The sequence below is a fragment of the Ranitomeya imitator genome, chromosome 4, assembly GCF_032444005.1.
Source record: "Ranitomeya imitator isolate aRanImi1 chromosome 4, aRanImi1.pri, whole genome shotgun sequence".
Taxonomy (NCBI): Eukaryota; Metazoa; Chordata; class Amphibia; order Anura; family Dendrobatidae; genus Ranitomeya; species Ranitomeya imitator.
Window position 1 is genome coordinate 689,243,181 of NC_091285.1, and position 27,918 is coordinate 689,271,098.

At 51.6% G+C, this 27,918-nt stretch overlaps 1 protein-coding gene across 1 annotated transcript; it reads left to right on the forward strand.

Moving 5' to 3' along the window:
* The first annotated feature begins 1,151 nt into the window (after positions 1–1,151).
* Positions 1,152–14,707, forward strand: SLC25A11 (solute carrier family 25 member 11). Its single transcript, XM_069767436.1, has 8 exons — positions 1,152–1,387; positions 8,877–9,029; positions 9,127–9,333; positions 9,418–9,508; positions 9,590–9,680; positions 9,769–9,868; positions 10,047–10,098; positions 12,739–14,707. Exons 1-8 carry the CDS (start codon positions 1,167–1,169, stop codon positions 12,892–12,894), a joined length of 1,071 nt encoding a protein of 356 aa, XP_069623537.1. The 5' UTR covers positions 1,152–1,166; the 3' UTR covers positions 12,895–14,707.
* The last annotated feature ends 13,211 nt before the right edge of the window (positions 14,708–27,918 follow it).

The window sequence follows — 27,918 nt, forward strand, 5'->3', positions numbered from 1 at the left end:
GAGGGTGGAGGAGACCACGTCCTGTACAGTGTGGCTGCCCTGAGGGTGGAGGGGACCACTCCTGTACAGGGTGGCTGCCCTTAGGGTGGAGGAGACCACATCCTGTACAGGGTGGCTGCCCTGAGGGTGGAGGAGACCATGTCCTGTACAGTGTGGCTGCACTGAGGGTGGAGGAGACCACGTCCTGTACAGTGTGGCTGCCCTGAGGGTGGAGGGGACCACTCCTGTACAGGGTGGCTGCCCTTAGGGTGGAGGAGACCACATCCTGTACAGGGTGGCTGCCCTGAGGGTGGAGGAGACCATGTCCTGTACAGTGTGGCTGCACTGAGGGTGGAGGAGACCACGTCCTGTACAGTGTGGCTGCACTGAGGGTGGAGGAGACCCTGTCCTGATTCTGAGTGTGTGTCTCCAGTCGCTGACTCTCGCTCTCTGTATATGATGAGGTGTTGATGTGACCGCCTGTCGCCATCTCACCTTCCTGCACTTTCACCATGGACTTATCTGCTAATTGTCGTTAATCATTAATGATCGCATTGATCAGAGATCTCTGACCGCCAATACCCCCCGATAACAGTTCATTAGTCACCACATATCAGGCCTGGACATGGTGGCGCTTGTAGTCCTCCTCTCATGGGTGGTTGTCGCCTGCCACCATTGATCAGTCACGAGATCCATGTCAAAGGGTCTTCTGGAGTCATGAATTCGGAGTCATGTGACTGCGGTTTGGAGGGCGGCAATGTCTCAGAAGAAGATATGAGAAAACGATATCTGTTGCCGTGGAGACACAACCGTCATGGCAGCCCAGCATCACTGGCTCCAACGTGTGCCGTTATTATCACCATTGTAACCACGATGCTGGCTCATAGCCGCAGTTCACACTCTGCCTAAATAAGATATAAAAATAATAAGTGATCCATTTTCTAAATCCTTTAAGCTGTAACATTTATTTTAAAATGAAAACTTTATTGCTACACACGTGCAAACATTATCCAGAATCCAAAATGGCCGCCGCTGCAGTCTGCCCTTAACCGACATATCGGGACAGTTCACTATAAATACAGAACTCGGCAGCCAATGGCCTTACTGACGGGCTCTCGTCAGCTGCTTTCATATTATACCGAATTATTCCTTTTTCCTTGTTGTTTATTGTTTCTCCCATTTCAAACATGGCCGGCGGGGAGCAACTGCCCTCTTCCAATATGTCGGCGCGTCCCGCCGTGGTGACGTCTTCAGGCCACGCCCCTCAGCCTGAGCTCAGCTCAGCTCACACACCTCCCGTGTCACCTTGGGGGTCTCTCCGGTCAGTCGGTGACAAGATGGCGACAGCGAGCGGCAAAGAGAGGACCTCCCCCAAGGCCATCAAGTTCCTCTTCGGGGGGCTGGCCGGGTAATGTTTCTGACCCGAAATATTGACGACGCTTCCCTCTAGTTAGTCTTTAATAATGGGTGCTCCCCTATAATTTTTCATCAGTAATGGTAGCTTCCTTGTAAGCAATAGTGCTGGACTGTACCATTGTATCTGTGCAGGGGTGTCTGGCTGTCCCTTTGCTGTGGGGTGTATAGTTGTATAATGTGTCTGTTATAAGGTTATTACAGGTGAGCTCTTATATCCAGCAGCGCCGCGTCACGCTGGGTCCTAATCTGTGGGTATAATCGCTTACATCGTGCTGTAAATATGTATAAAGCTGCATGGAAACCGTCAGCAGGGAGGCCGGCAGATTCTGAGCTTTCTTCTCACTGTAATCCGGTGTGGTGAGGATAGCAGACTGTCCAGCTCACACGAATGGCTGATTCATCTGCGGCATCCAGCCTGCATGCTGATGGTTTCCATAAAGTGAAAGGGAACTGATGAATATTGGGTAAATCCGGTATGTGAGTGGGTGGAGACCCCTGTGCTGAGGTCTTGTGAGATTGGTGCCAGGGGAGGAAAGGAGGACAGCGACCCATCAGTAATAGGAGAAGGGAAGAAAGTGGTGTAATGAGGGGATGATGTCTGCGGGACACTGCTTATAGGGGAAACCGCTGCTGCTGCAGAACCTCCTTGTGTAAGAGGAGGGGCGGCTGTGCCTGTCACTGATATATATGCTAACGAGCCCCCCCCCCCCCGGCGAACAATGATAGATGCAGAGCCCCGGTAACCCCCCCACTACCACTGACAGCCCCGGTAACCCCCCCACTACCACTGACGGCCCCGGTAACCCCCCCACTACCACTGACAGCCCCGGTAACCCCCCCCACTACCACTGACGGCCCCGGTAACCCCCCCACTACCACTGACGGCCCCGGTAACCCCCCCACTACCACTGACGGCCCCGGTAACCCCCCCCACTACCACTGACGGCCCCGGTAACCCCCCCACTACCACTGACGGCCCCGGTAACCCCCCACTACCACTGATGGCCCCGGTAACCCCCCCACTACCACTGACGGCCCCGGTAACCCCCCCACTACCACTGACGGTCCCGGTAACCCCCCGCTACCACTGACGACCCCGGTAACCCCCCACTACCACTGACAGCCCCGGTAAACCCCCCACTACCACTGACGGCCCCGGTAACCCCCCCCCCCCCCACTACCACTGACGGCCCCGGTAACCCCCCACTACCACTGACGGCCCCGGTAACCCCCCTCTACCACTGACGGCCCCGGTAACCCCCCCCTTCACTACCACTGACGGCCCTGGTAAACCCCCCCCCCCCCACTACCACTGACGGCCCCGGTAACCCCCCCACTACCACTGACGGCCCCGGTAACCCCCCACTACCACTGATGGCCCCGGTAACCCCCCCACTACCACTGACGGCCCCGGTAACCCCCCCACTACCACTGACGGTCCCGGTAACCCCCCGCTACCACTGACGACCCCGGTAACCCCCCACTACCACTGACAGCCCCGGTAAACCCCCCACTACCACTGACGGCCCCGGTAACCCCCCCCCCCCACTACCACTGACGGCCCCGGTAACCCCCCACTACCACTGACGGCCCCGGTAACCCCCCTCTACCACTGACGGCCCCGGTAACCCCCCCCTTCACTACCACTGACGGCCCTGGTAAACCCCCCCCCCCCCACTACCACTGACGGCCCCGGTAACCCCCCCCCCACACACACACACACTACCACTGACGGCCCCGGTAACCCCCCCCCCCCACTACCACTGACGGCCCCGGTAACCCCCCACTACCACTGACGGCCCCGGTAACCCCCCACTACCACTGACGGCCCCGGTAAACCCCCCCCCCCCACTACCACTGACGGCCCCGGTAAACCCCCCCCACTACCACTGACGGCCCCTGTAAAAAAACCCCCCCCCCACTACCACTGACGGCCCCGGTAACCCCCCACTACCATTGACGGCCCCGGTAAACCCCCCCCCCCCACTACCACTGACGGCCCCGGTAACCCCCCACTACCACTGACGGCCCCGGTAACCCCCTCTCCCCCCCTCCACTACCACTGACAGCCCCGGTAACCCCCCACTACCACTGACAGCCCCGGTAACCCCCCCACTACCACTGACAGCCCCGGTAACCCCCCCACTACCACTGACAGCCCCGGTAACCCCCCACTACCACTGACAGCCCCGGTAACCCCCCACTACCACTGACGGCCCCGGTAACCCCCTCTCCCCCCCTCCACTACCACTGACAGCCCCGGTAACCCCCCACTACCACTGACAGCCCCGGTAACCCCCCCACTACCACTGACAGCCCCGGTAACCCCCCACTACCACTGACGGCCCCGGTAACCCCCCCCCCCCCCACTACCACTGACGGCCCCGGTAAACCCCCCCCCCCCCCCCCCACTACCACTGACGGCCCCGGTAACCCCCCCACTACCACTGACGGCCCCGGTAACCCCCCACTACCACTGACAGCCCCGGTAACCCCCCCACTACCACTGACGGCCCCGGTAAACCCCCCCACTACCACTGACGGCCCCGGTAACCCCCCCCCCCCACTACCACTGACGGCCCCGGTAACCCCCCCCCCACTACCACTGACGGCCCCGGTAACCCCCCACTACCACTGACGGCCCCGGTAACCCCCCACTACCACTGACGGCCCCGGTAACCCCCCACTACCACTGACGGCCCCGGTAACCCCCCCCCCACTACCACTGACGGCCCCGGTAACCCCCCCTCCACTACCACTGACGGCCCCGGTAACCCCCCCACTACCACTGACAGCCCCGGTAACCCCCCACTGCCACTGACGGCCCCGGTAACCCCCCACTACCACTGACAGCCCCGGTAACCCCCCACTACCACTGACGGTCCCGGTAACCCTCCCTACCACGGACTGCCATAGTACTCCCCCCAAGGTTGTTTTGGGTGTCAGTGGTAGCCGGGGAGGGGTTATTGTTCCTGTTAGTGGTAGTTGGGGTGGGAGGGCTCTGTGACGGCCATGTTGCTCCCTCTTTTCCTAATGAATTGCTGATACCACTGACAGGTCACACCTCATTTCCTGTGGTTTGGGGGTCTGCACTCCCCTAACCCCTCCATTGATGATCTCTCCTATCTGATCGCTCTTTGGTTTTGGCCCTTTAAATCCAAGTTCCTCCACAGGAGAGATAACAAATGTTCTGTTCATGAGAAGATACTCGGAGCAACGTTATACTGAGGAGAGGGCTCCGCTGTACAGGGGAAAGTCCTATCTCAGAGGAGAGGGCTCCACTGTACAGGGGAAAGTCCGATCACTGAGGAGAGGGCTCCGCTGTACAGGGGAAAGTCCAATCACTGAGGAGAGAGCTCCGCTGTACAGGGGACAGTAATCACTGAGGAGAGGGCTCCGCTGTACAGGGGAAAGTCCAATCACTGAGGAGAGGGCTCCGCTGTACAGGGGAAAGTCCGATCACTGAGGAGAGAGCTCCGCTGTACAGGGGACAGTAATCACTGAGGAGAGGACTCCGCTGTACAGGGGAAAGTCCAATCACTGAGGAGAGGGCTCCGCTGTACAGGGGAAAGTCCGATCACTGAGGAGAGGACTCCGCGCCGCTGTACAGGGGAAAGTCTAATCACTGAGGAGACAGCTCCGCTGTACAGGGGAAAGTCCAATCACTGAGGAGAGAGCTCCGCTGTACAGGGGAAAGTCCAATCACTGAGGAGAGAGCTCCGCTGTACAGGGGAAAATCTAATCACTGAGGAGAGGGCTCCGCTGTACAGGGGAAAGTCTAATCACTGAGGAGAGGGCTCCGCTGTACAGGGGAAAGTCTAATCACTGAGGAGAGGGCTCCGCTGTACAGGGGAAAATCTAATCACTGAGGAGAGGGCTCCGCTGTACAGGGGAAAGTCTAATCACTGAGGAGAGAGCTCCGCTGTACAGGGGAAAGTCTAATCACTGAGGAGAGAGCTTTGCTGTACAGAGGAAAGTCTAATCACTGAGGAGAGAGCTCCGCTCTACAGGGGAAAGTCTAATCACTGAGGAGAGAGCTCCGCTGTACAGGGGAAAGTCTAATCACTGAGGAGAGAGCTCCGCTGTTCAGAGGAAAGTCTAATCACCGAGGAGAGGGCTCCGCTGTACAGGGGAAAGTCTAATTACTGAGGAGAGAGCTCCGCTGTATAGGGCAAAGTCTAATCACTGAGGAGAGAGCTCCGCTGTACAGGGGAAAGTCTAATCACTGAGGAGAGAGCTCCGCTGTACAGAGGAAAGTCTAATCACTGAGGAGAGAGCTCCGCTGTACAGGGGAAAGTCTAATCACTGAGGAGAGGGCTCCGCTGTACAGGGGAAAGTCTAATCACTGAGGAGAGGGCTCCGCTGTACAGGGGAAGGTCTAATTACTGAGGAGAGAGCTCCGCTGTACAGGGGAAAGGCCGATCACTGAGGAGAGAGCTCTGCTGTACAGGGGAAAGTCTAATCACTGAGGAGAGGGCTCCGCTCTACAGGGGAAAGGCCGATCACTGAGGAGAGGGCTCCGCTGTACAGAGGAAAGTCTAATCACTGAGGAGAGAGCTCCGCTGTACAGGGGAAAGTCTAATCACTGAGGAGAGGGCTCCGCTGTACAGGGGAAAGTCCAATCACTGAGGAGAGAGCTCCGCTGTACAGGGGAAAGTCTAATCACTGAGGAGGGAGCTCCGCTGTACAGGGGAAAGTCTAATAACTGAGGAGAGGGCTCCGCTGTACAGGGGAAAGTCTAATTACTGAGGAGACCGCTCCGCTGTACAGGGGAAAGTCTAATCACTGAGGAGAGAGCTCCGCTGTACAGGGGAAAGTCTAATCACTGAGGAGAGAGCTCCGCTGTACAGAGGAAAGTCTAATCACTGAGGAGAGGGCTCCGCTGTACAGGGGAAAGTCTAATCACTGAGGAGAGGGCTCCGCTGTACAGGGGAAAGTCTAATCACTGAGGAGAGGGCTCCGCTGTACAGGGGACAGTCTAATCACTGAGGAGAGAGCTCCGTTGTACAGGGGAAAGTCCAATCACTGAGGAGAGAGCTCCGCTGTACAGGGGAAAGTCTAATCCCTGAGGAGAGAGCTCCGCTGTACAGGGGAAAGTCCAATCACTGAGGAGAGAGCTCCGCTGTACAGAGGAAAGTCTAATCACTGAGGAGAGGGCTCCGCTGTACAGGGGAAAGTCTAATCACTGAGGAGAGGGCTCCGCTGTACAGGGGAAAGTCTAATCACTGAGGAGAGAGCTCCGCTGTACAGGGGAAAGTCTAATTACTGAGGAGAGAGCTCCGCTGTACAGGGGAAAATCTAATCACTGAGGAGAGGGCTCCGCTGTACAGGGGAAAGTCTAATCACTGAGGAGAGAGCTCCGCTGTACAGGGGACAGTAATCACTGAGGAGAGGGCTCCGCTGTACAGGGGAAAGTCTAATCACTGAGGAGAGGGCTCCGCTGTACAGGGGAAAGTCTAATCACTGAGGAGAGGGCTCCGCTGTACAGGGGAAAGTCTACTCACTGAGGAGAGAGCTCCGCTGTACAGGGGAAAGTCTAATTACTGAGGAGAGAGCTCCGCTGTACAGGGGAAAGTCTAATCACTGAGGAGAGAGCTCCGCTGTACAGGGCAAAGTCTAATCACTGAGGAGAGAGCTCCGCTGTACAGGGGACAGTCTAATCAATGAGGAGAGAGCTCCGCTGTACAGGGGAATGTCCAATCACTGAGGAGAGAGCTCCGCTGTACAGGGGAAAGTCTAATCACTGAGGAGAGAGCTACAGTGTATAGTCATGATCAGGCTGCTGGTCCCTGTGTGACTGTGGTACTACAACTCCCATCATATACAGACATTACAATGTACAGTTCATGTGAGCTACCGTCTCTGTCCATGACCCTGGTTGGGTGAGGGGCCGGTGTTGACCCTGGTTGGGTGTGGTGACGGTGGTTGGGTGGGGGCCGGTGGTAACCCTGGTGGGTTGAGGGGCAGGTGGTGACCCTGGTGGGGTGAGGGGTCGGTGGGGACCTTGGTGGGGTGAGGGGCCGGTGGTGATGCTGGTGGAGTGAGGGGCTGGTGGTGACCTTGGTTGGGTGAGGGGCCAGTGATGATGCTGGTTGGGTGAGGGGCCGGTGGTGACCTGGTTGGGTGAGGGGTCGGTGGTGACCATGGTTTGGTGAGGGGTCGGTGGTGACCATGGTTTGGTGATGGGTTGGTGGTGACCATGGTTTGGTGAGGGGTCGGGGGTGACCCTGGTGGGGTGATGCTGGTGGGGTAAGAGGCCGGTGGTGACCTGGTTGGGTGAGGGGCCGGTGGTGACCATGGTTTGGTGAGGGGTCGGTGGTGACCATGGTTTGGTGATGGGTTGGTGGTGACCATGGTTTGGTGAGGGGTCGGGGGTGACCCTGGTGGGGTGATGCTGGTGGGGTAAGAGACCGGGGGTGACGCTGGTGGGGTGAGGAGCCGTTGGTGACCCTGGTGTGGTGATGCTGGTGAGATGAGAGGCTGGTGGTGACACTGGGTGGGTGAGGGGCCGGTGGTGACCCTTGTGGGGTGAGGGGCCGGTGGTGACCCTTGTGGGGTGAGGGGCCGGTGGTGACGCTGGTGGGGTGAGAGGCCGGTGGTGACCTTGGTGGGGTGAGGGGCCAGTGATGACCTTGGTGGGGTGAGGGGCCGGTGGTGATGTTGGTTGGGTGAGGGGTCGGTGGTGACGCTGGTTGGGTGAAGGGCCGATGGTGACCTTGGTGGGGTGAGGGGCTGGTGGGGTGAGGGGCCGGTGGTGACCCTGGTGGGGTGAAGGGCCGGTGGTGACCTTGGTTGGGTGAGGGGCCGGTGGTGACGTGGGTGAGGGGTCAGTGGTGACCATGGTTTGGTGAGGGGACGGTGGTGACCGTGGTGGGCTAATGCTGGTGGGGTGAGAGGCAGGTGGTGACGCTGGTGGGGTGAGAGGCCTGTGGTGACGTTGGTGGGGTGAGGGGCCGGTGGTGACCTTGGTTGGGTGAGGGGCCGGTGGTGACGTGGGTGAGGGGTCAGTGGTGACCATGGTTTGGTGAGGGGACGGTGGTGACCCTGGTGGGCTAATGCTGGTGGGGTGAGAGGCCGGTGGTGACGCTGGTGGGGTGAGAGGCCTGTGGTGACGTTGGTGGGGTGAGGGGCCGGTGGTGTCCTTGGTGGGGTGAGGGGCCGATGGTGACCTTGGTGGGTTGAGGGGCCGGTGGTGATGCTAGTTGGGTGAGGGGCCGATGGTGACGCTGGTAGGGTGAGGGGCTGGTGGTGACCTTGGTGGGGTGAGGGGCCGGTGGTGACCTGGGTGGGGTGAGAGGCCGGTGGTGATGCTGGTGGGGTGAGAAGCTGGTGGTGACCTGGGTGGGGTGAGGGGCCGGTGGTGACCCTTCCACGAGGTGACTGACCTCCGCACCAGTCGCAGGAGCTGCCATGTTCCCTTCTGGGATTATTTCTGTAGGGGGCGCTCTCCCGTCACTAACCCCCTCTGCTCCCGCACACAGGATGGGCGCCACCGTGTTTGTGCAGCCGCTGGATCTGGTGAAGAACCGCATGCAGCTGAGTGGAGAGGGCGCCAAGACCAAGGAGTACAAGACCAGCTTCCACGCGGTGGGCAGCATCCTGAGGAACGAGGGTCTGCGGGGGATCTACACCGGGTGAGAGCCCCACTGATGATCTCGTAGGCCCTCTCGGTCGCCCTGCAGGGGGCGGCACAGTCTCTTCCTTCTGTGTTACCCCTCGCCCTGTTCTCAGGTTGTCCGCGGGGTTGCTGCGTCAGGCGACGTACACGACCACCCGTCTGGGGATCTACACCATCCTCTTCGAGAAGCTGACCAAGGCGGACGGGACTCCCCCCAACTTCTTCATGAAGGCAGCGATCGGGATGACGGCCGGGGCCACGGGGGCCTTTGTGGGGACTCCGGCCGAGGTGGCGCTAATCAGGATGACTGCTGATGGGAGGTAAAGCGTGCAGAGAGCGCCCCCGGTGGTCGCTGGGAGTGTTGCTTGCCCCTCCATGTTCTCAGTGCTTTCCTTCTCGTGCAGGTTGCCCGCAGACCAGAGGAGAGGATACAGCAACGTCTTCAATGCGCTGGTCAGGATGTCGCGGGAGGAGGGCATCACCACGCTGTGGAGGGTGGGTGTAGTAGTCCATGCCGGGAGCCAGCTGTCACGGCGTCCTTCTCTGCAGTCACCCTGACCCTTCTCTCTCCTCCAGGGCTGTGTACCCACGATGGCGCGGGCCGTGGTGGTCAACGCTGCCCAGCTGGCCTCCTACTCCCAGTCCAAGCAGGCCCTTCTGGACTCTGGTGAGAGAACAGCCCCGGGAGGATGGAGACCGTCAGCAAGGAGGTGTCTGACAGGCTGTAGATGTGATAATCTGTCCTTGTCCTGCAGGATATTTCCGGGATGACATTCTCTGCCACTTCTGTGCCAGTATGATCAGTGGCCTGGTCACGACCGCTGCCTCCATGCCGGTGGACATCGCCAAAACTAGGTGAGATTCACAGCTAAAACTTACTCTATTAGAAGAGACAGCCATTGCTCCGCTCATCCAGGGCCTCCTGGTTCAGGCACCGTGTGCTCCAACTACAGCTAAGCCGGACACTTAAAGGGGCGGTGCCATGGCAGAGCAGTCAGGAGTGGGGTATAACTGCCATAACTTCTCTCCCCAGGATACAGAACATGCGGATGATCGACGGGAAACCGGAGTATAAGAATGGACTGGTGAGTACTGCCGACTGCAGAAAGGGGACCAGAGCACGTGTGTGAGCGCTCGGGGCCACATATATGAGTGCGTGGGGCCCCAAATGTAACACATCAGCTGCGGTGTAGAGTATGTCCCCTAGATAGCCATGATCCAGGTTATCTACACTGGTACATCCTGTATTATACCCCAGAGCTGCACTCACTATTCTGCTGGTGCAGTCACTGTGTACATACATTACATTACTGATCCTGAGTTACATCCTGTATTATACCCCAGAGCTGCACTCACTATTCTGCTGTTGCAGTCACTGTGTACATACATTATATTACTGATCCTGAGTTACCTCCTGTATTATACCCCAGAGCTGCACTCACTATTCTGCTGGTGCAGTCACTGTGTACATACATTATATTACTGATCCTGAGTTACCTCCTGTATTATACCCCAGAGCTGCACTCACTATTCTGCTGGTGCAGTCACTGTGTACATACATTACATTACTGATCCTGAGTTACATCCTGTATTATACCCCAGAGCTGCACTCACTATTCTGCTGGTGCAGTCACTGTGTACATACATTATATTACTGATCCTGAGTTACCTCCTGTATTATACTCCAGAGCTGCACTCACTATTCTGCTGGTGCAGTCACTGTGTTCATACATTACATTACTGATCCTGAGTTACATCCTGTATTATACTCCAGAGCTGCACTCACTATTCTGCTGGTGCAGTCACTGTGTACATACATTACATTACTGATCCTGAGTTACATCCTGTATTATACTCCAGAGCTGCACTCACTATTCTGCTGGTGCAGTCACTGTGTACATACATTACATTACTGATCCTGAGTTACCTCCTGTATTATACCCCAGAGCTGCACTTACTACTCTGCTGGTGCAGTCACTGTGTACATACATTACATTACTGATCCTGAGTTACATCCTGTATTATACCCCAGAGCTGCACTCACTATTCTGCTGGTGCAGTCACTGTGTACACACATTACATTACTGATCCTGAGTTACATCCTGTATTATACCCCAGAGCTGCACTCACTATTCTGCTGGTGCAGTCACTGTGTACATACATTACTGATCCTGTACTGATCCTGAGTTACATCCTGTATTATACTCCAGAGCTGCACTCACTATTCTGCTGGTGCAGTCACTGTGTACACACATTACATTACTGATCCTGAGTTACATCCTGTATTATACCCCAGAGCTGCACTCACTATTCTGCTGGTGCAGTCACTGTGTACATACATTATATTACTGATCCTGAGTTACATCCTGTATTATACCCCAGAGCTGCACTCACTATTCTGCTGGTGCAGTCACTGTGTACATACATTATATTACTGATCCTGAGTTACCTCCTGTATTATACTCCAGAGCTGCACTCACTATTCTGCTGGTGCAGTCACTGTGTACATACATTACATTACTGATCCCGAGTTACATCCTGTATTATACTCCAGAGCTGCGCTCACTATTGTGCTGGTGCAGTCACTGTGTACATACATTACATTACTGATCCTGAGTTACCTCCTGTATTATACTCCAGAGCTGCACTCACTATTGTGCTGGTGCAGTCACTGTGTACATACATTACATTACTGATCCTGAGTTACCTCCTGTATTATACCCCAGAGCTGCACTCACTATTCTGCTGGTGCAGTCTGGGGTATATTACAGGATATAACTCAGGATCAGTAATGTAATGTATATACACAGTGATTGCACCAGCAGAATAGTGAGTGCAGCTCTGGGGTATAATAGAGATGGTAACTCTGGATATGCAATGTAATGTATGTACACAGTGACTGCACCAGCAGAATAGTGAGTGCAGCTCTGGAGTATAATACAGCATGTAACTAAGGATCAGTAATGTAATATATGTACACAGTGACTGCACCAGCAGAATAGTGAGTGCAGCTCTGGGGTATAATACAGGAGGTAACTCAGGATCAGTAATGTAATGTATGTACACAGTGACTGCACCAGCAGAATAGTGAGTGCAGCTCTGGGGTATAATACAGGAGGTAACTCAGGATCAGTAATGTAATGTATGTACACAGTGACTGCACCAGCAGAATAGTGAGTGCAGCTCTGGGGTATAATACAGGAGGTAACTCAGGATCAGTAATGTAATGTATGTACACAGTGACTGCACCAGCAGAATAGTGAGTGCAGCTCTGGAGTATAATACAGGAGGTAACTCTGGATATGTAATGTATGTACACAGTGACTGCACCAGCAGAATAGTGAGTGCAGCTCTGGAGTATAATACAGGAGGTAACTCAGGATCAGTAATGTATGTACACAGTGACTCCACCAGCAGAATAGTGAGTGCAGCTCTGGGGTATAATACAGGAGGTAACTCAGGATCAGTAATGTAATGTATGTACACAGTGACTGCACCAGCAGAATAGTGAGTGCAGCTCTGGGGTATAATACAGGAGGTAACTCAGGATCAGTAATGTAATGTATGTACACAGTGACTGCATCAGCAGAATAGTGAGTGCAGCTCTGGGGTATAATAGAGATGGTAACTCTGGATATGTAATGTATGTACACCAGCAGAATAGTGAGCGCAGCAGATGACCTGTCTTCCGCTGCTGCGCCTTAGCCCGTGTCTCTTTGCTGTAGGACGTTCTCATGAAGGTGGTCCGATACGAGGGATTCTTCAGCCTGTGGAAGGGCTTCACCCCGTACTACGCCCGGCTGGGGCCTCACACGGTTTTGACTTTTATCTTCCTGGAGCAGATGAACAAGTACTATAAGCAGTTCTTCCTGAGCGGATGATGGGACTGGACCGGCACCGGATTTATCCCACCTACAGGCACAAACCCTGCTGGACACGTGATGGCCCCTCGTTCCCCGACATCTCCAGCAGGGGGTGCCACCTACCGCCCCTCCAGCTGTCACCTCGGTGCTTGTGCTTCGGGGCATGAGGGCCTCCAGGGTATTTGTTTTGTTTAATGCTTTCACATTTTCAGGGTAATTCCACACAATTATTATTTATACCTAAAGGGATCAACACCAAAGTGTAAAAGTAAAATCCTCTTCAGGTTTTTTTTTTTTTTATGGTCTTGAAAGTCAAAATCATAAAACTTTATAGTCACCAAATTCAGTCCTCTGGGCTAGGGCGGGGCTTCCTCTCAGGGTTCTTAGCCCCTCCCATGAGGATCGTGCAATATACTCATCAGTGTGATGTTGCCCTTTAAATTCCTCGCTTTAATTTTTCAGCGTTTGTTTCTTTCTTGGAAATGGCTAAAGAATCTAAAATTATTTTTTTTGTTAAAAAATTGCAATTTTTTTTTATTTTTTACTGCATTCCCTGACCCCAGCGTCTTAATGAATTCTTATTTAATAGTCAAGGCTGTGCGGAGTGCGGCCCGAAGACAATCGGGATGTGGCACAGCTCCGCCTTATTGTCAGTTATTCTTATTGTTGTTCTGTTGCTTTAAAAGGCTTGTGGATGGCGTGACGCTGGCTGAGGACTACAAATCCCAGCAGATCAGACCCACCTGAGCTTGTTTTACAGATCATGAGCTTAAAGTACAAAAACACTTTTAATACTACAGTGCAATCGATCAACACTTCAGGGATAGTGCGGAGAGCTTTATATGGGAAACTTGGGGAGGAGCCGGAGACTTTTTATTTGATGAGGGCCCTTTAAGCAGGGGTGAGTTTGACCTCGTCCCTTTTTTTTTTTTTTTTTACATATTTTCCCCCCTTTTTTTTAGGGTTAGTGTTGACTTCTGCTGCCACCACCTCCGTAGAAACACATAAATAGTGTAATAGCTCCACTTAGGGCTAAGTATTGGATGCCATTTTTGAGCCATGAGATTTAAAGGGGGTTTTCCTCTTTCATTTTTTTTTGTTTTTTTTTACTTCACTGCATATATTTGAGGCTAAAAAAAATCATTTTTGCAATTGGGTTTCATTAAAAAGTTTGCACCGTCTGCCTGCTATAGTCTGTGTTGCTCTGTCTATTTAAGGCCGCAGACCACATCAAAGTTGAACATTTAGGAAAACAAATTGTCTTTTACAGGCTAACGGTGCAAAATTTTTAATTAAACCCAATTGCAAAAATGATTTATATATTCATTTAAGTAATAAAAAACAACCATATCCCCAAAGGTGGTAACCCCTTTAAGGCTGCCATTTTGTAAGTGGGTCATAATACCTTGGGTTTTATCACACTTTGACACAAGGCGCTAAATGTGTCGGCCATGTAGGCGCTCGACAAGTATGGCTGCCTTAACATGATCTCAGTGGCCATAGTTTAGTGGTCCCCTAGCCCCCGTAGTTTCCTAGTGGGGATGGTCACAGTATTTATTTCAAGGTGTGAATATATGGGCCCACCCATGTGACCTAGAGATGTATACGCACATACGTACGTACATCGCCATGTGTATGTTTTTATTGATCTGGATGGCGGGGATCGTGGAGTGGCCGTAATAATCCCCTGGTCTCCTCGGCGAAATGGCATCCCGTAAACAAAGTTTTGTAAGTCACTAGCGGGAGAACGGTCACTGGTATCGCCATCTCGTCGGCCTAACGAGGATGAAAACGTAAAAGAAAATCTGAATAAAATGTGGTTTGGGTGCAAGACTGAGACTTTTCTTTCTGAGGTACAAAGTGTCAACAACGCAACTTAATAAATGTTAGATCAGTCAGTGACTACCTGCTGTGCACAGCTGAAGCCCATCCCTCGTCTTACAGGACCAGTGACCATCTTCAATACTATATTATTTCCACAACTTTTAGTCAAGTTGTAGATAGGAGGCTATGTGGGGGCTCATACTGTATATAGGAGGCTGTGTGGGGGCTCATAATTTATATAGGAGGCTGTGTGGGGGCTCATACTGTATATAGGAGGCTATGTGGGGCTCATACTGTATATAGGAGGCTGTGTGGGGGCTCATACTGTATATAGGAGGCTGTGTGGGGGCTCATACTTTATATAGGAGGCTATGTGGGGCTCATACTGTATATAGGAGGCTGTGTGTGGGCTCATACTGTATATAGGAGGCTGTGTGGGGGCTCATAATTTATATAGGAGGCTGTGTGGGGGCTCATACTGTATATAGGAGGCTATGTGGGGCTCATACTGTATATAGGAGGCTGTGTGTGGGCTCATACTGTATATAGGAGGCTGTGTGGGGGCTCATAATTTATATAGGAGGCTGTGTGGGGGCTCATACTGTATATAGGAGGCTGTGTGGGGGCTCATACTGTATATAGGAGGCTGTGTGTGGGCTCATACTGTATATAGGAGGCTGTGTGGGGGCTCATAATTTATATAGGAGGCTGTGTGGGGGCTCATACTGTATATAGGAGGCTATGTGGGGCTCATACTGTATATAGGAGGCTGTGTGGGGGCTCAATTTATATAGGAGGCTGTGTGGGGGCTCATACTGTATATAGGAGGCTATGTGGGGCTCATACTGTATATAGGAGGCTGTGTGGGGGCTCATACTTTATATAGGAGGCTATGTGGGGCTCATACTGTATATAGGAGGCTGTGTGGGGCTCATACTGTATATAGGAAGCTATGTGTGGGCTCATACTGTATAGGAGGCTATGTGGGGCTCATACTGTATATAGGAGGCTATGTGTGGGCTCATACTGTATATAGGAGGCTATGTGGGGGCTCATACTATATATAGGAGGCTATGTGGGGGCTCATACTGTATATAGGAGGCTGTGTGGGGCTCATACTGTATATAGGAGGCTATGTGTGGGCTCATACTGTATATAGGAGGCTATGTGGGGGCTCATACTATATATAGGAGGCTATGTGGGGGCTCATGCTGTATATAGGAGGCTATGTGGGGGCTCATACTATATATAGGAGGCTGTGTGGGGGCTCATACTGTATATAGGAGGCTATGTGGGGCTCATACTGTATATAGGAGGCTATGTGGGGGCTCGTGCTGTATATAGGAGGCTGTGTGGGGCTCATACTGTATATAGGAGGCTGTGTGGGGGCTCATACTATATATAGGAGGCTATGTGGGGGCTCATGCTGTATATAGGAGGCTGTGTGGGGCTCATACTGTATATAGGAGGCTGTGTGGGGGCTCATACTATAGGAGGCTATGTGGGGGCTCATGCTGTATATAGGAGGCTGTGTGGGGCTCATACTGTGTATGGGAGGCTGTGTGGGGCTCATGCTGTATATAGGAGGCTGTGTGGGGGCTCATACTGTATATAGGAGGCTATGTGGGGGATCATACTGTATATAGGAGGCTATGTGTGGGCTCATGCTGTATATAGGAGGCTATGTGTGGGCTCATGCTGTATATAGGAGGCTATGTGGGGGATCATACTGTATATAGGAGGCTATGTGTGGGCTCATGCTGTATATAGGAGGCTGTGTGGGGGCTCATACTGTATATAGGAGGCTATGTGGGGGCTCATACTGCATATGAGGCTATAATACAACCACTCGTTAGGCAGTAACGTAATTAACCCCAGCTGATCCATCTCCGACCAGTCACCTCTTAGTAATGTCCACTCCAGGTGGAAGCTCCTCATCTCTGAGTCAGGTCAACTAGATCCGTCCTGAAAAGTGTCTTCATCTGCAAAGTCATATCTGAAGCTTTGCCATGGTATCGGTAACACCTCAGAAGATTAAAAATTTCCATCGTGTGTCTGCTCTTACTGTAAAAAACCTTGGTGGAGACCCGAAAAGTGAAAAACTAAAATTTTTTGGAAACTTTTGTGGTGAAGTTGAAAAAAAAATGTAAAAGAACTTTACACCAAGTCATCGGATATCTGAAAGAAAGAAGTGACCAGACAGGACGGAGGTTGTAAGAAAAATTGGGGTAGTGCTGAATTTTCTCAGTTGACCATGCCTAGTTCTGGTGGAGTTTCAGGATAAGTCTGAATGAGTCAGAAGGTTGTAGACCCTTCACAGAAAACACTACCCAATGTCAAACTGTTCGTGATCCGACTCTTCAACTTCATCCATAGCTTCTGTCGGATGTGGTGGTATCTTTATTTTCATCTTTAGGACAAGGCTATGTTCTGATTGGTACCCTCTGAAAACTATCAGGGGCAATCTTCGTTCTACCTTCTTTAAGGCAAGAAATCTTAGAAGAACATATTTAGAACCTGATGGACTCCAGCCCTGAAGGTAAAGGAAGGTTCTACTCACCCATAAAGGAGTTGTCTAGTATTAGATAAATATGGCTGCCTTCTTCCAAAACCAGCGCCCCACCTGTCCATGTCTGGAATTGCAAAGGAACGGTGCAGATGTGGCCCTGTATTTTTCCAAATAATATTACTAATGTGGGACAAGCCCTTTGAGGAAATGTCACTAACATGGTGACTTGTTAAAATATGCAAAATTGTGAGCTTGGGATAGTCCAAATGTCAAAGTTTTCTAAAATGTGGCTCATTGGTCAGCTTAGCAGCTCATCTGTCAGCTGCAATCAAAGCTAAAATTAAGATGGTAAAAAAAAAAAACTGTGGTCCTATTGACTTTACATCTGGTTGGTCCATGTGCTACTCTGCAGTGACGTTCTAAAAATCTCATTGAAAGTAGATCATCAGCAGGAGTGAGGATGCTTCTGTCAGACACAGCCAGACTACCCACAGAAAGGCAGAGACGGCTTATTACTATCTCTGTATTCTTTATGGCTGTAGACACATCGCTAAACAAACATTGTGTATACAGTAATAGAAAGCACTGACAGTTCTTCCATCTCAGGACCCTGTCATCGTGTTATTGCTGGGTATAGGGAAGAAGCAAAAGCCTCTCAGTTTTAAAGACCCAGTCATCTCTAGTATACGGCCAAAAGGGATAACATACCAGGGGAAATAAAGTATTAAAAACAATATTTTAATGTTGAGATGCTCCTCCATTGTCTTTCCTGACTTATGGGGGGTGGGACCATATATGAAATAGATAAATATATAATATAAAAATACATAATATAAATAAAAAGCAAGAAATTTGCTCATACACCTCCTTCGGGGAAAAAAAAACGTACTAAAAATCCCTGAAAATGTGCCTGGCTAACTAATCCTTCATTTCGGGAGCATATAGACAGCCATCTGATTTACTGCCTACTCTTCCTTGCTTGCTGTGCCACCAATGTCCAGTAGATGGTGATATGTTACAACTTTCTACAACCCCCCTTATTCTTTTTTGAGTGGGTTGTTGGGTTACCATGTACATTTCATACATAAAAGAAACAGAAAAGCTTAATTGCTGCAAAAACTGATAAGTTTCAGAACAACAGTAACTAGAATACCCTAAAAATGGGTCCAGCAAACGTGGACCATTTTTCTAAAATGATAAAAAAAAATTGATGTAGGAAATTGGCCTTATACTTCTTAAAGGATTATTTCCACAATTATTACTATTTCTTATTATAGCGCCATTTATTCCATGGCGCTTTACATGTGAGGAGGGGTATACATAATAAAAACAGGTACAATAATCTTAAACAATACAAGTCATGACTGGTACAGGAGGAGAGAGGACCCTGCCCGCGAGGGCTCACAATCTACAAGGGATGAGTGAGAATACAGTAGGTGAGGGTAGAGCTGGTCATGCAGCGGTTTGGTCGATCGGTGGTTACTGCAGGTTGTAGGCTTGTTGGAAGAGGTGGGTCTTCAGGTTCTTTCTGAAGGTTTCGATGGTAGGCGAGAGTCTGATGTGTTGTGGTAGAGGGTTCCAGAGTAGGGGTGATACGCGAGAGAAATCTTGTATACAATTGTGGGAAGAGGAGATAAGAGGGGAGTAGAGTAGGAGATCTTGTGAGGATCGGAGGTTGCGTGCAGGTAAGTACCGGGAGATGAGGTCACAGATGTATGGAGGAGACAGGTTGTGGATGGCTTTGTACGTCATGGTTATGGTTTTGTAGTGGAGTCTCTGGGTAATGGGGAGCCTGTGAAGGGATTGACAGAGGGGAGAGGCTGGGGAATAGCGGGGGGACAGGCAGCAGAGTTTAGAATAGATTGGAGGGGTGCCAGAGTGTTCGAGGGGAGGCCACAGAGCAGGAGGTTGCAGTAGTCGAGGTGGGAGATGATGAGGGCATGGACTAGGGTTTTTGCAGATTCTTAATTAAGAAATGTGCAGATCCTGCCGACTCAAAAATATTTTCCGAAAGTGGGAAGGGCTTGGATATTTGGTATGAAGGAGAGATCAGAGTCAAGGATTACCCCGAGGCCGCAAGCTTGCAGGATTGGGGCGAGTAAGAAGCCATCAACTTTGATGGATAGGTCTATTGGGGAGGTTGAGTGAGACGATGGAAAGCTGATGAATTCAGTTTTGTCCATATTAAGTTTTAGAAATTTAATAGAGAAGAAGGATGAAATAGCAGACAGACATTGAGGGATTCTGGTTAGAAGGGAGGTGATATCTGGTCCAGAGATGTAGATCTGTGTGTCATCAGCATAGAGGTGATACAGACAGGCTGGAGCGAGCCGCCCGCCCCTCCCCCCCCGGGCGGCGTAAGTGGAAGCCGCCATGACAGGGGGTTTGGAGCAGGGGACAAGGGGTGGGGGCGTGTCGTTCGTTCCAGGGGGAGGGGTAGTGGTGGTGAAGGGGATGATGGGAGCGGGGGGTGGAGCGGTTCACTTCCCGCTCTACAGAATCTGGAGCAGGAGGGAGCATCGTTACCTCCTGCAATGGCGGCCATAGAGCGAGTCCTTTCTCAGTTGCGGGCGGCGGCGGCGTCGCAGCCGCCCGGCTGGCTGGAGGCACAGTTAGCAGGGGTATTGAGTGGTTCCAGCGGTGGCAGCGGCGCTGATACCTCAGCGGCTGGGCCTGGTGAGCGGCGGTCCAGGCGCGTACGCCCCCCTCAGCGGCTATCCCCCGATGCTGCCCCGACTCCCCAGCGACGGCGCAGGAGCCCCTCTCGGGACCCTCCGGGCCGCGCGCCTGCGTGTAAGTGTCCCAGCAGGCCGCGGTCCGGGAGGAATCCACCTGCTGCGCTGGGGCCTGCGGCGGCAGTTGGGCCCTCTCCCTCATCCACTGGGGGGTCTGGTCCCACGCGCGCCAGAGCGGCTGCTGGACGTGGTATTGGCACGGCGGGCCGCGGCGGTTACGCCTGTCCCGGGCGGCCTGGTTCCGGCGGCGCCACGAGACGGCGGGGGAGCATCCCAGTTGCAAGCGGCGCCCCAGACTCGGCGGGGCTGCCAGACTCAGCCGGGGCACGCCATTCCCCCCCATGCACCTGCGATCGGGCCCGCACCACTCTATGGGATGGCGGCAGGTGGCAGCGCTGTGGTCAGCGGGTCCGGGTCTGGGCTCGATGGATTCCTGGCGGCCTCCTGGAGTGACGGAGTCCCCTCTGCTGGGGGCGGAGCAGCTGGATCGGTGAGGAGCGAGGTCCACGTCCGGGTGGACGCACAGACGGCTTCGCAGGCAAGAGACGGCGGGACGGCGACGACGTCTGCGGCTGGGGGGACTGCAGCTCCCCTGCAGCCTGGTGAGAACCATTCTATGTTTTGTTTGTCCCCGGCGTTGTCGACGCCGATTTTGACTTCGGTGGATCGGGTTGGGGGGTGTGTGGAGCGCGGTGAGGGAGTCGCGGTGCGTGTGGATACGAGTCGGGAAGGAGTGGGTGAGTTGTTGTCGGGGGTGCGGGAGTTGTTGTCACGGTTGAACAGTGGTAGGGCAGGGCCATCCCCTTTGTCAGCTTGGGTCGGATCGTCCGATTCGGGGTTAACGTTGTTAGGCAGCGGTTCGGGTGACCAGGGTAGGTCGGCCGAGCCGGTCTCGGTGTCAGTACAGACGGAGAAGGAGAAGGAAGGGGGTATTCGGCTGGATGATAAGGCACGTGGTGAGGTGTATGTGTGCTTTGAAGGGCCGTTGGGGGCGCATTTGAAGAAAGAAGTGCGCGAGAAGATTTGGAAAGATGAGTACGTGGAGATATTTTCACTGTTACCATTGGAGAAATTTAACTTGGACAAGAATAAAAAAGAGGATAGTAAGAAAGAGGATGAGGAAAAGCGGCGTTGGCGACTTATTCCTCAGACGTTTGTGAACTGGCTTCAGGCATTTGCGATTTTGGCAAGTGTTATTGGCGAAAAGGCTCCTGAGAATTGCTCAGCCTTGTTTTATTATATGGATTCCATAGGGGAGGCACATAGGGTTTATGGTGGTCAAGCATGGTCAAGGTATGATGAGCAGTTCCGGCAGCGGAAGGCGGTTCGTCCAGCGATCAGATGGGATCAGAAGGACATCGGTTTGTGGTTACGCGTAATGGCGCCGACGAAGTTTGGTCAATCCTTTCAAGGGGGGGCCGGAACTTCCGGCCAAGGCTTTGGACAGGGTTCCTCTGCGGGAGCCGGGGGTCAGGCGGGTCAATCCGGAAGTCAGAAGCATGGCGTGTGTTGGCAGTTCAACGAGGGCCAATGTAAGTTCGGGGCGACTTGCAAGTTCAAGCATTTGTGCTCGCACTGCAATGGCGCCTCCCACGGAGCCTCCAAATGTTTTAAGAAGAAAGGGAGGCCAGAGGGTAATCCCAAAGGGGGCGACTCCGGTGAGGTTGGACGCGATGGCCCCCTATCTAAGTAGGTATCCCGATAGGGAGGGGGCAGAGTTGCTCCGGGCTGGGTTTGATGTTGGTTTTTCTATACCGGCTCTGGGTTTTGCGATACCGCCGACGCTGAAGAACCTGAAATCGGCCGGGTTGCACGCTTCGGTGGTGTCTGAAAAGTTGGGCAAAGAGGTGGCGTTGGGTAGGATGTCTGGTCCGTTTCTTACTCCCCCTTTGGATGATTTGGTTGTGTCACCCCTGGGCGTGGTGCCCAAGGAAGAGCCGAATAAGTTCCGGCTCATTCAGCATTTGTCATACCCGAAGGGGAGGTCGGTTAACGATGGGATTGATCCGGAGCTTTGTTCGGTGGTTTATACTTCGTTTGATGAGGCAGCCAGGTGGGTGCGCATTTGCGGTAAGGGAGCGTTGTTGGCCAAGACTGATATTGAGTCGGCCTTTCGTTTGTTGCCCGTTCATCCCGATAGCGTGAGGTTGTTAGGTTGTTATTGGGAAGGTGCGTTCTACGTTGATCGATGTTTGCCGATGGGCTGTTCACTGTCGTGTGCTTATTTCGAGGCTTTCAGTTCCTTTCTGGAGTGGGCGGTGCGGGATGTGTCTGGTTTAGACTTGGTAATTCATTATTTGGATGACTTCTTGTGTATAGGCCCTGAGCAGTCTCAATGTTGTGAGGTCCTGTTAAGGACAGTTGTTTGGGTAGAGGAGCGCTTCGGGGTCCCGTTGGCTCCGGGCAAGACCGAGGGCCCGTGTACGAGCTTGTCTTTTTTGGGCATTGTCATCGATTCTCAGAAGTGGGAGTTTTGTTATGGCTGGCAATCAGGCAACACAGCGTGCAGTAATCAGCGCACATACAGAGATCTGGCAATAACCCAAAACAATAGGACGAGCTCTGAGACGTGGAATCTCTGTAGACTGCAGTACCTGATCTATCCTCACACAACTGGAAGCAGCAGTGGATTGCGCCTATCAACTACCTATGCAACTCGGCACTGCCTGAGGAGCTGACTAGCCTGAAGATAGAAATACAAGCCTGACTTACCTCAGAGAAATACCCCAAAGGAATAGGCAGCCCCCACATATAATGACTGTTAGCAAGATGAAAAGACAAACGTAGGAATGAAATAGATTCAGCAAAGTGAGGCCCGATATTCTAGACAGAGCGAGGATAGCAAAGAGAACTATGCAGTCTACAAAAAACCCTAAAACGAAAACCACGCAAAGGGGCAAAAAGACCCACCGTGCCGAACTAACAGCACGGCGGTGCACCCCTTTGCTTCTCAGAGCTTCCAGCAAAAGATAATAACAAGCTGGACAGAAAAAACAGAAAACAAACTAGAAGCACTTATCTAGCAGAGCAGCAGGCCCAAGGAAAGATGCAGTAGCTCAGATCCAACACTGGAACATTGACAAGGAGCAAGGAAGACAGACTCAGGTGGAGCTAAATAGCAAGGCAGCCAACGAGCTCACCAAAACACCTGAGGGAGGAAGCCCAGAGACTGCAATACCACTTGTGACCACAGAAGTGAACTCAGCCACAGAATTCACAACAGTACCCCCCCCTTGAGGAGGGGTCACCGAACCCTCACCAGAACCCCCAGGCCGACCAGGATGAGCCACATGAAAGGCACGAACAAGATCTGGGGCATGGACATCAGAGGCAAAAACCCAGGAATTATCTTCCTGAGCATAACCCTTCCATTTGACCAGATACTGGAGTTTCCGTCTAGAGACACGAGAATCCAAAATCTTCTCCACAATATACTCCAATTCCCCCTCCACCAAAACAGGGGCAGGAGGCTCCACAGATGGAACCATAGGTGCCACGTATCTCCTCAACAACGACCTATGGAATACATTATGTATGGAAAAGGAGTCTGGGAGGGTCAGACGAAAAGACACCGGATTGAGAATCTCAGAAATCCTATACGGACCAATAAAACGAGGTTTAAATTTAGGAGAGGAAACCTTCATAGGTATATGACGAGAAGATAACCAAACCAGATCCCCAACACGAAGTCGGGGTCCCACACGGCGTCTGCGATTAGCGAAAAGCTGAGCCTTCTCCTGGGACAAGGTCAAATTGTCCACTACCTGAGTCCAGATCTGCTGCAACCTGTCCACCACATAATCCACACCAGGACAGTCCGAAGACTCAACCTGTCCTGAAGAGAAACGAGGATGGAACCCAGAATTGCAGAAAAATGGAGAGACCAAGGTAGCCGAGCTGGCCCGATTATTAAGGGCGAACTCAGCCAACGGCAAAAATGACACCCAATCATCCTGTTCAGCGGAAACAAAACATCTCAGATATGTTTCCAAGGTCTGATTGGTTCGTTCGGTCTGGCCATTAGTCTGAGGATGGAATGCCGAGGAAAAAGATAGGTCAATGCCCATCCTACCACAAAAGGCTCGCCAGAACCTCGAGACAAACTGGGAACCTCTGTCAGAAACAATATTCTCAGGAATGCCATGTAAACGAACCACATGCTGGAAGAACAAAGGCACCAAATCAGAGGAGGAAGGCAATTTAACCAAGGGCACCAGATGGACCATTTTAGAAAAGCGATCACAGACCACCCAAATGACAGACATCTTTTGAGAAACGGGAAGGTCAGAAATGAAATCCATCGAAATATGTGTCCAAGGCCTCTTCGGGACCGGCAAGGGCAAAAGCAACCCACTGGCACGTGAACAGCAGGGCTTAGCCCTAGCACAAATTCCACAGGACTGCACAAAAGCACGCACATCCCGTGACAGAGATGGCCACCAGAAGGATCTAGCAACCAACTCCCTGGTACCAAAGATTCCTGGATGACCGGCCAGCACCGAACAATGAAGTTCAGAGATAACTTTACTAGTCCACCTATCAGGGACGAACAGTTTCTCGGCCGGACAACGATCAGGTTTATTAGCCTGAAATTTCTGCAACACTCTCCGCAAATCAGGGGAGATGGCAGACACAATGACTCCTTCCTTGAGGATACTCGCCGGCTCAGATAACCCCGGAGAGTCGGGCACAAAACTCCTAGACAGAGCATCCGCCTTCACATTTTTAGAGCCCGGAAGGTATGAAATCACAAAATCAAAACGAGCAAAAAATAACGACCAACGGGCCTGTCTAGGATTCAAGCGCTTGGCAGACTCAAGATAAGTAAGGTTCTTATGATCAGTCAAAACCACCACGCGATGCTTAGCACCCTCAAGCCAATGACGCCACTCCTCGAATGCCCACTTCATGGCCAGCAACTCTCGGTTGCCCACATCATAATTACGCTCAGCAGCAGAAAATTTCCTGGAAAAGAAAGCACATGGTTTGAACACTGAGCAACCAGAACCTCTCTGTGACAAAACCGCCCCTGCACCAATCTCAGAAGCATCAACCTCGACCTGGAACGGAAGAGAAACATCAGGTTGACACAACACAGGGGCACAGCAAAAACGACGCTTCAACTCCTGAAAAGCTTCCACGGCAGCAGAAGACCAATTAACCAAATCAGCACCCTTCTTGGTCAAATCGGTCAATGGTCTGGCAATGCTAGAAAAATTACAGATGAAGCGACGATAAAAATTAGCAAAGCCCAGGAATTTCTGCAAACTTTTTAGAGATGTCGGCTGAGTCCAATCCTGGATGGCCTGAACCTTAACCGGATCCATCTCGATAGTAGAAGGGGAAAAGATGAACCCCAAAAATGAAACTTTCTGCACACCGAAGAGACACTTTGATCCCTTCACGAACAAGGAATTAGCACGCAGTACCTGGAAAACCATTCTGACTTGCTTCACATGAGACTCCCAATCATCTGAGAAGATCAAAATGTCATCCAAGTAAACAATCAAGAATTTATCCAGATACTCACGGAAAATGTCATGCATAAAAGACTGAAAAACAGATGGAGCATTGGCAAGTCCGAACGGCATCACCAGATACTCAAAATGACCCTCGGGCGTATTAAATGCCGTTTTCCATTCATCTCCCTGCCTGATTCTCACCAGATTATACGCACCACGAAGATCAATCTTAGTAAACCAACTAGCCCCCTTAATCCGAGCAAACAAGTCAGAAATCAATGGCAAGGGATACTGAAACTTAACAGTGATCTTATTAAGAAGGCGGTAATCAATACACGGTCTTAGCGAACCATCCTTCTTGGCTACAAAAAAGAACCCTGCTCCCAATGGTGACGACGATGGGCGAATATGTCCCTTCTCCAGGGACTCCTTCACATAACTGCGCATAGCGGTGTGTTCAGGTACGGACAAATTAAATAAACGACCCTTAGGGAATTTACTACCAGGAATCAAATCGATAGCACAATCACAATTCCTATGCGGAGGAAGGGCATCAGACTTGGACTCTTCAAATACATCCTGAAAGTCCGACAAGAACTCTGGGATGTCAGAAGGAATGGATGACGAAATAGACAAAAATGGAACATCACCATGTACTCCCTGACAACCCCAGCTGGTTACCGACATAGAGTTCCAATCCAATACTGGATTATGGGTTTGTAGCCATGGCAACCCCAACACGACCACATCATGCAAATTATGCAGTACCAAAAAGCGAATAACTTCCTGATGTGCAGGAGCCATGCACATGGTCAGCTGGGCCCAGTACTGAGGCTTATTCTTGGCCAGAGGTGTAGCATCAATTCCTCTCAACGGAATAGGACACCGCAAAGGCTCCAAGAAAAATCCACAACGTTTAGCATAATCCAAATCCATCAGATTCAGGGCAGCGCCTGAATCCACAAACGCCATGACAGAATATGATGACAAAGAGCACATTAAGGTAATGGACAAAAGGAATTTGGACTGTACAGTACCAATAACGGCAGAGCTATCGAACCGCCTAGTGCGTTTAGGACAATTAGAAATAGCATGAGTAGAATCACCACAATAGAAACACAGTCTGTTCAGACGTCTGTGTTCGTGCCGTTCTACTTTAGTCATAGTCCTGTCGCACTGCATAGGCTCAGGCTTACTCTCAGACAATACCGCCAGATGGTGCACAGATTTACGCTCGCGCAAGCGACGACCGATCTGAATGGCCAAGGACATAGACTCATTCAAACCAGCAGGCATAGGAAATCCCACCATTACATCCTTAAGAGCTTCAGAGAGACCCTTTCTGAACAAAGCCGCTAGTGCAGATTCATTCCACAGAGTGAGTACTGACCATTTTCTAAATTTCTGACAATATACTTCTACATCATCCTGACCCTGGCATAAAGCCAGCAGATTTTTCTCAGCTTGATCCACTGAATTAGGCTCATCGTAAAGCAATCCCAGCGCCTGGAAAAATGCATCAACATTACTCAATGCAGAATCTCCTGGTGCAAGAGAAAACGCCCAGTCCTGTGGGTCGCCGCGCAAAAAAGAAATAATAATCAAAACCTGTTGAATAGGATTACCAGAAGAATGAGGTTTCAAGGCCAAAAATAGCTTACAATTATTTCTGAAGCTCAGGAACTTAGTTCTGTCACCAAAAAACAAATCAGGAATCGGAATTCTTGGTTCTAGCATCGATTTCTGATCAATAGTATCTTGAATCTTTTGTACATTTACAACGAGATTATCCATTGAGGAGCACAGAGCCTGAATATCCATGTCCACAGCTGTGTCCTGAAGCACTCTAATGTCTAGGGGAAAAAAAAGACTGAAGACAGAGCTAAGAAAAAAAAATGATGTCAGGATTTCTTTTTTCCCTCTATTGGAAATCATTGAAAGGCTCCTTGTACTGTTATGGCTGGCAATCAGGCAACACAGCGTGCAGTAATCAGCGCACATACAGAGATCTGGCAATAACCCAAAACAATAGGACGAGCTCTGAGACGTGGAATCTCTGTAGACTGCAGTACCTGATCTATCCTCACACAACTGGAAGCAGCAGTGGATTGCGCCTATCAACTACCTATGCAACTCGGCACTGCCTGAGGAGCTGACTAGCCTGAAGATAGAAATACAAGCCTGACTTACCTCAGAGAAATACCCCAAAGGAATAGGCAGCCCCCACATATAATGACTGTTAGCAAGATGAAAAGACAAACGTAGGAATGAAATAGATTCAGCAAAGTGAGGCCCGATATTCTAGACAGAGCGAGGATAGCAAAGAGAACTATGCAGTCTACAAAAAACCCTAAAACGAAAACCACGCAAAGGGGCAAAAAGACCCACCGTGCCGAACTAACAGCACGGCGGTGCACCCCTTTGCTTCTCAGAGCTTCCAGCAAAAGATAATAACAAGCTGGACAGAAAAAACAGAAAACAAACTAGAAGCACTTATCTAGCAGAGCAGCAG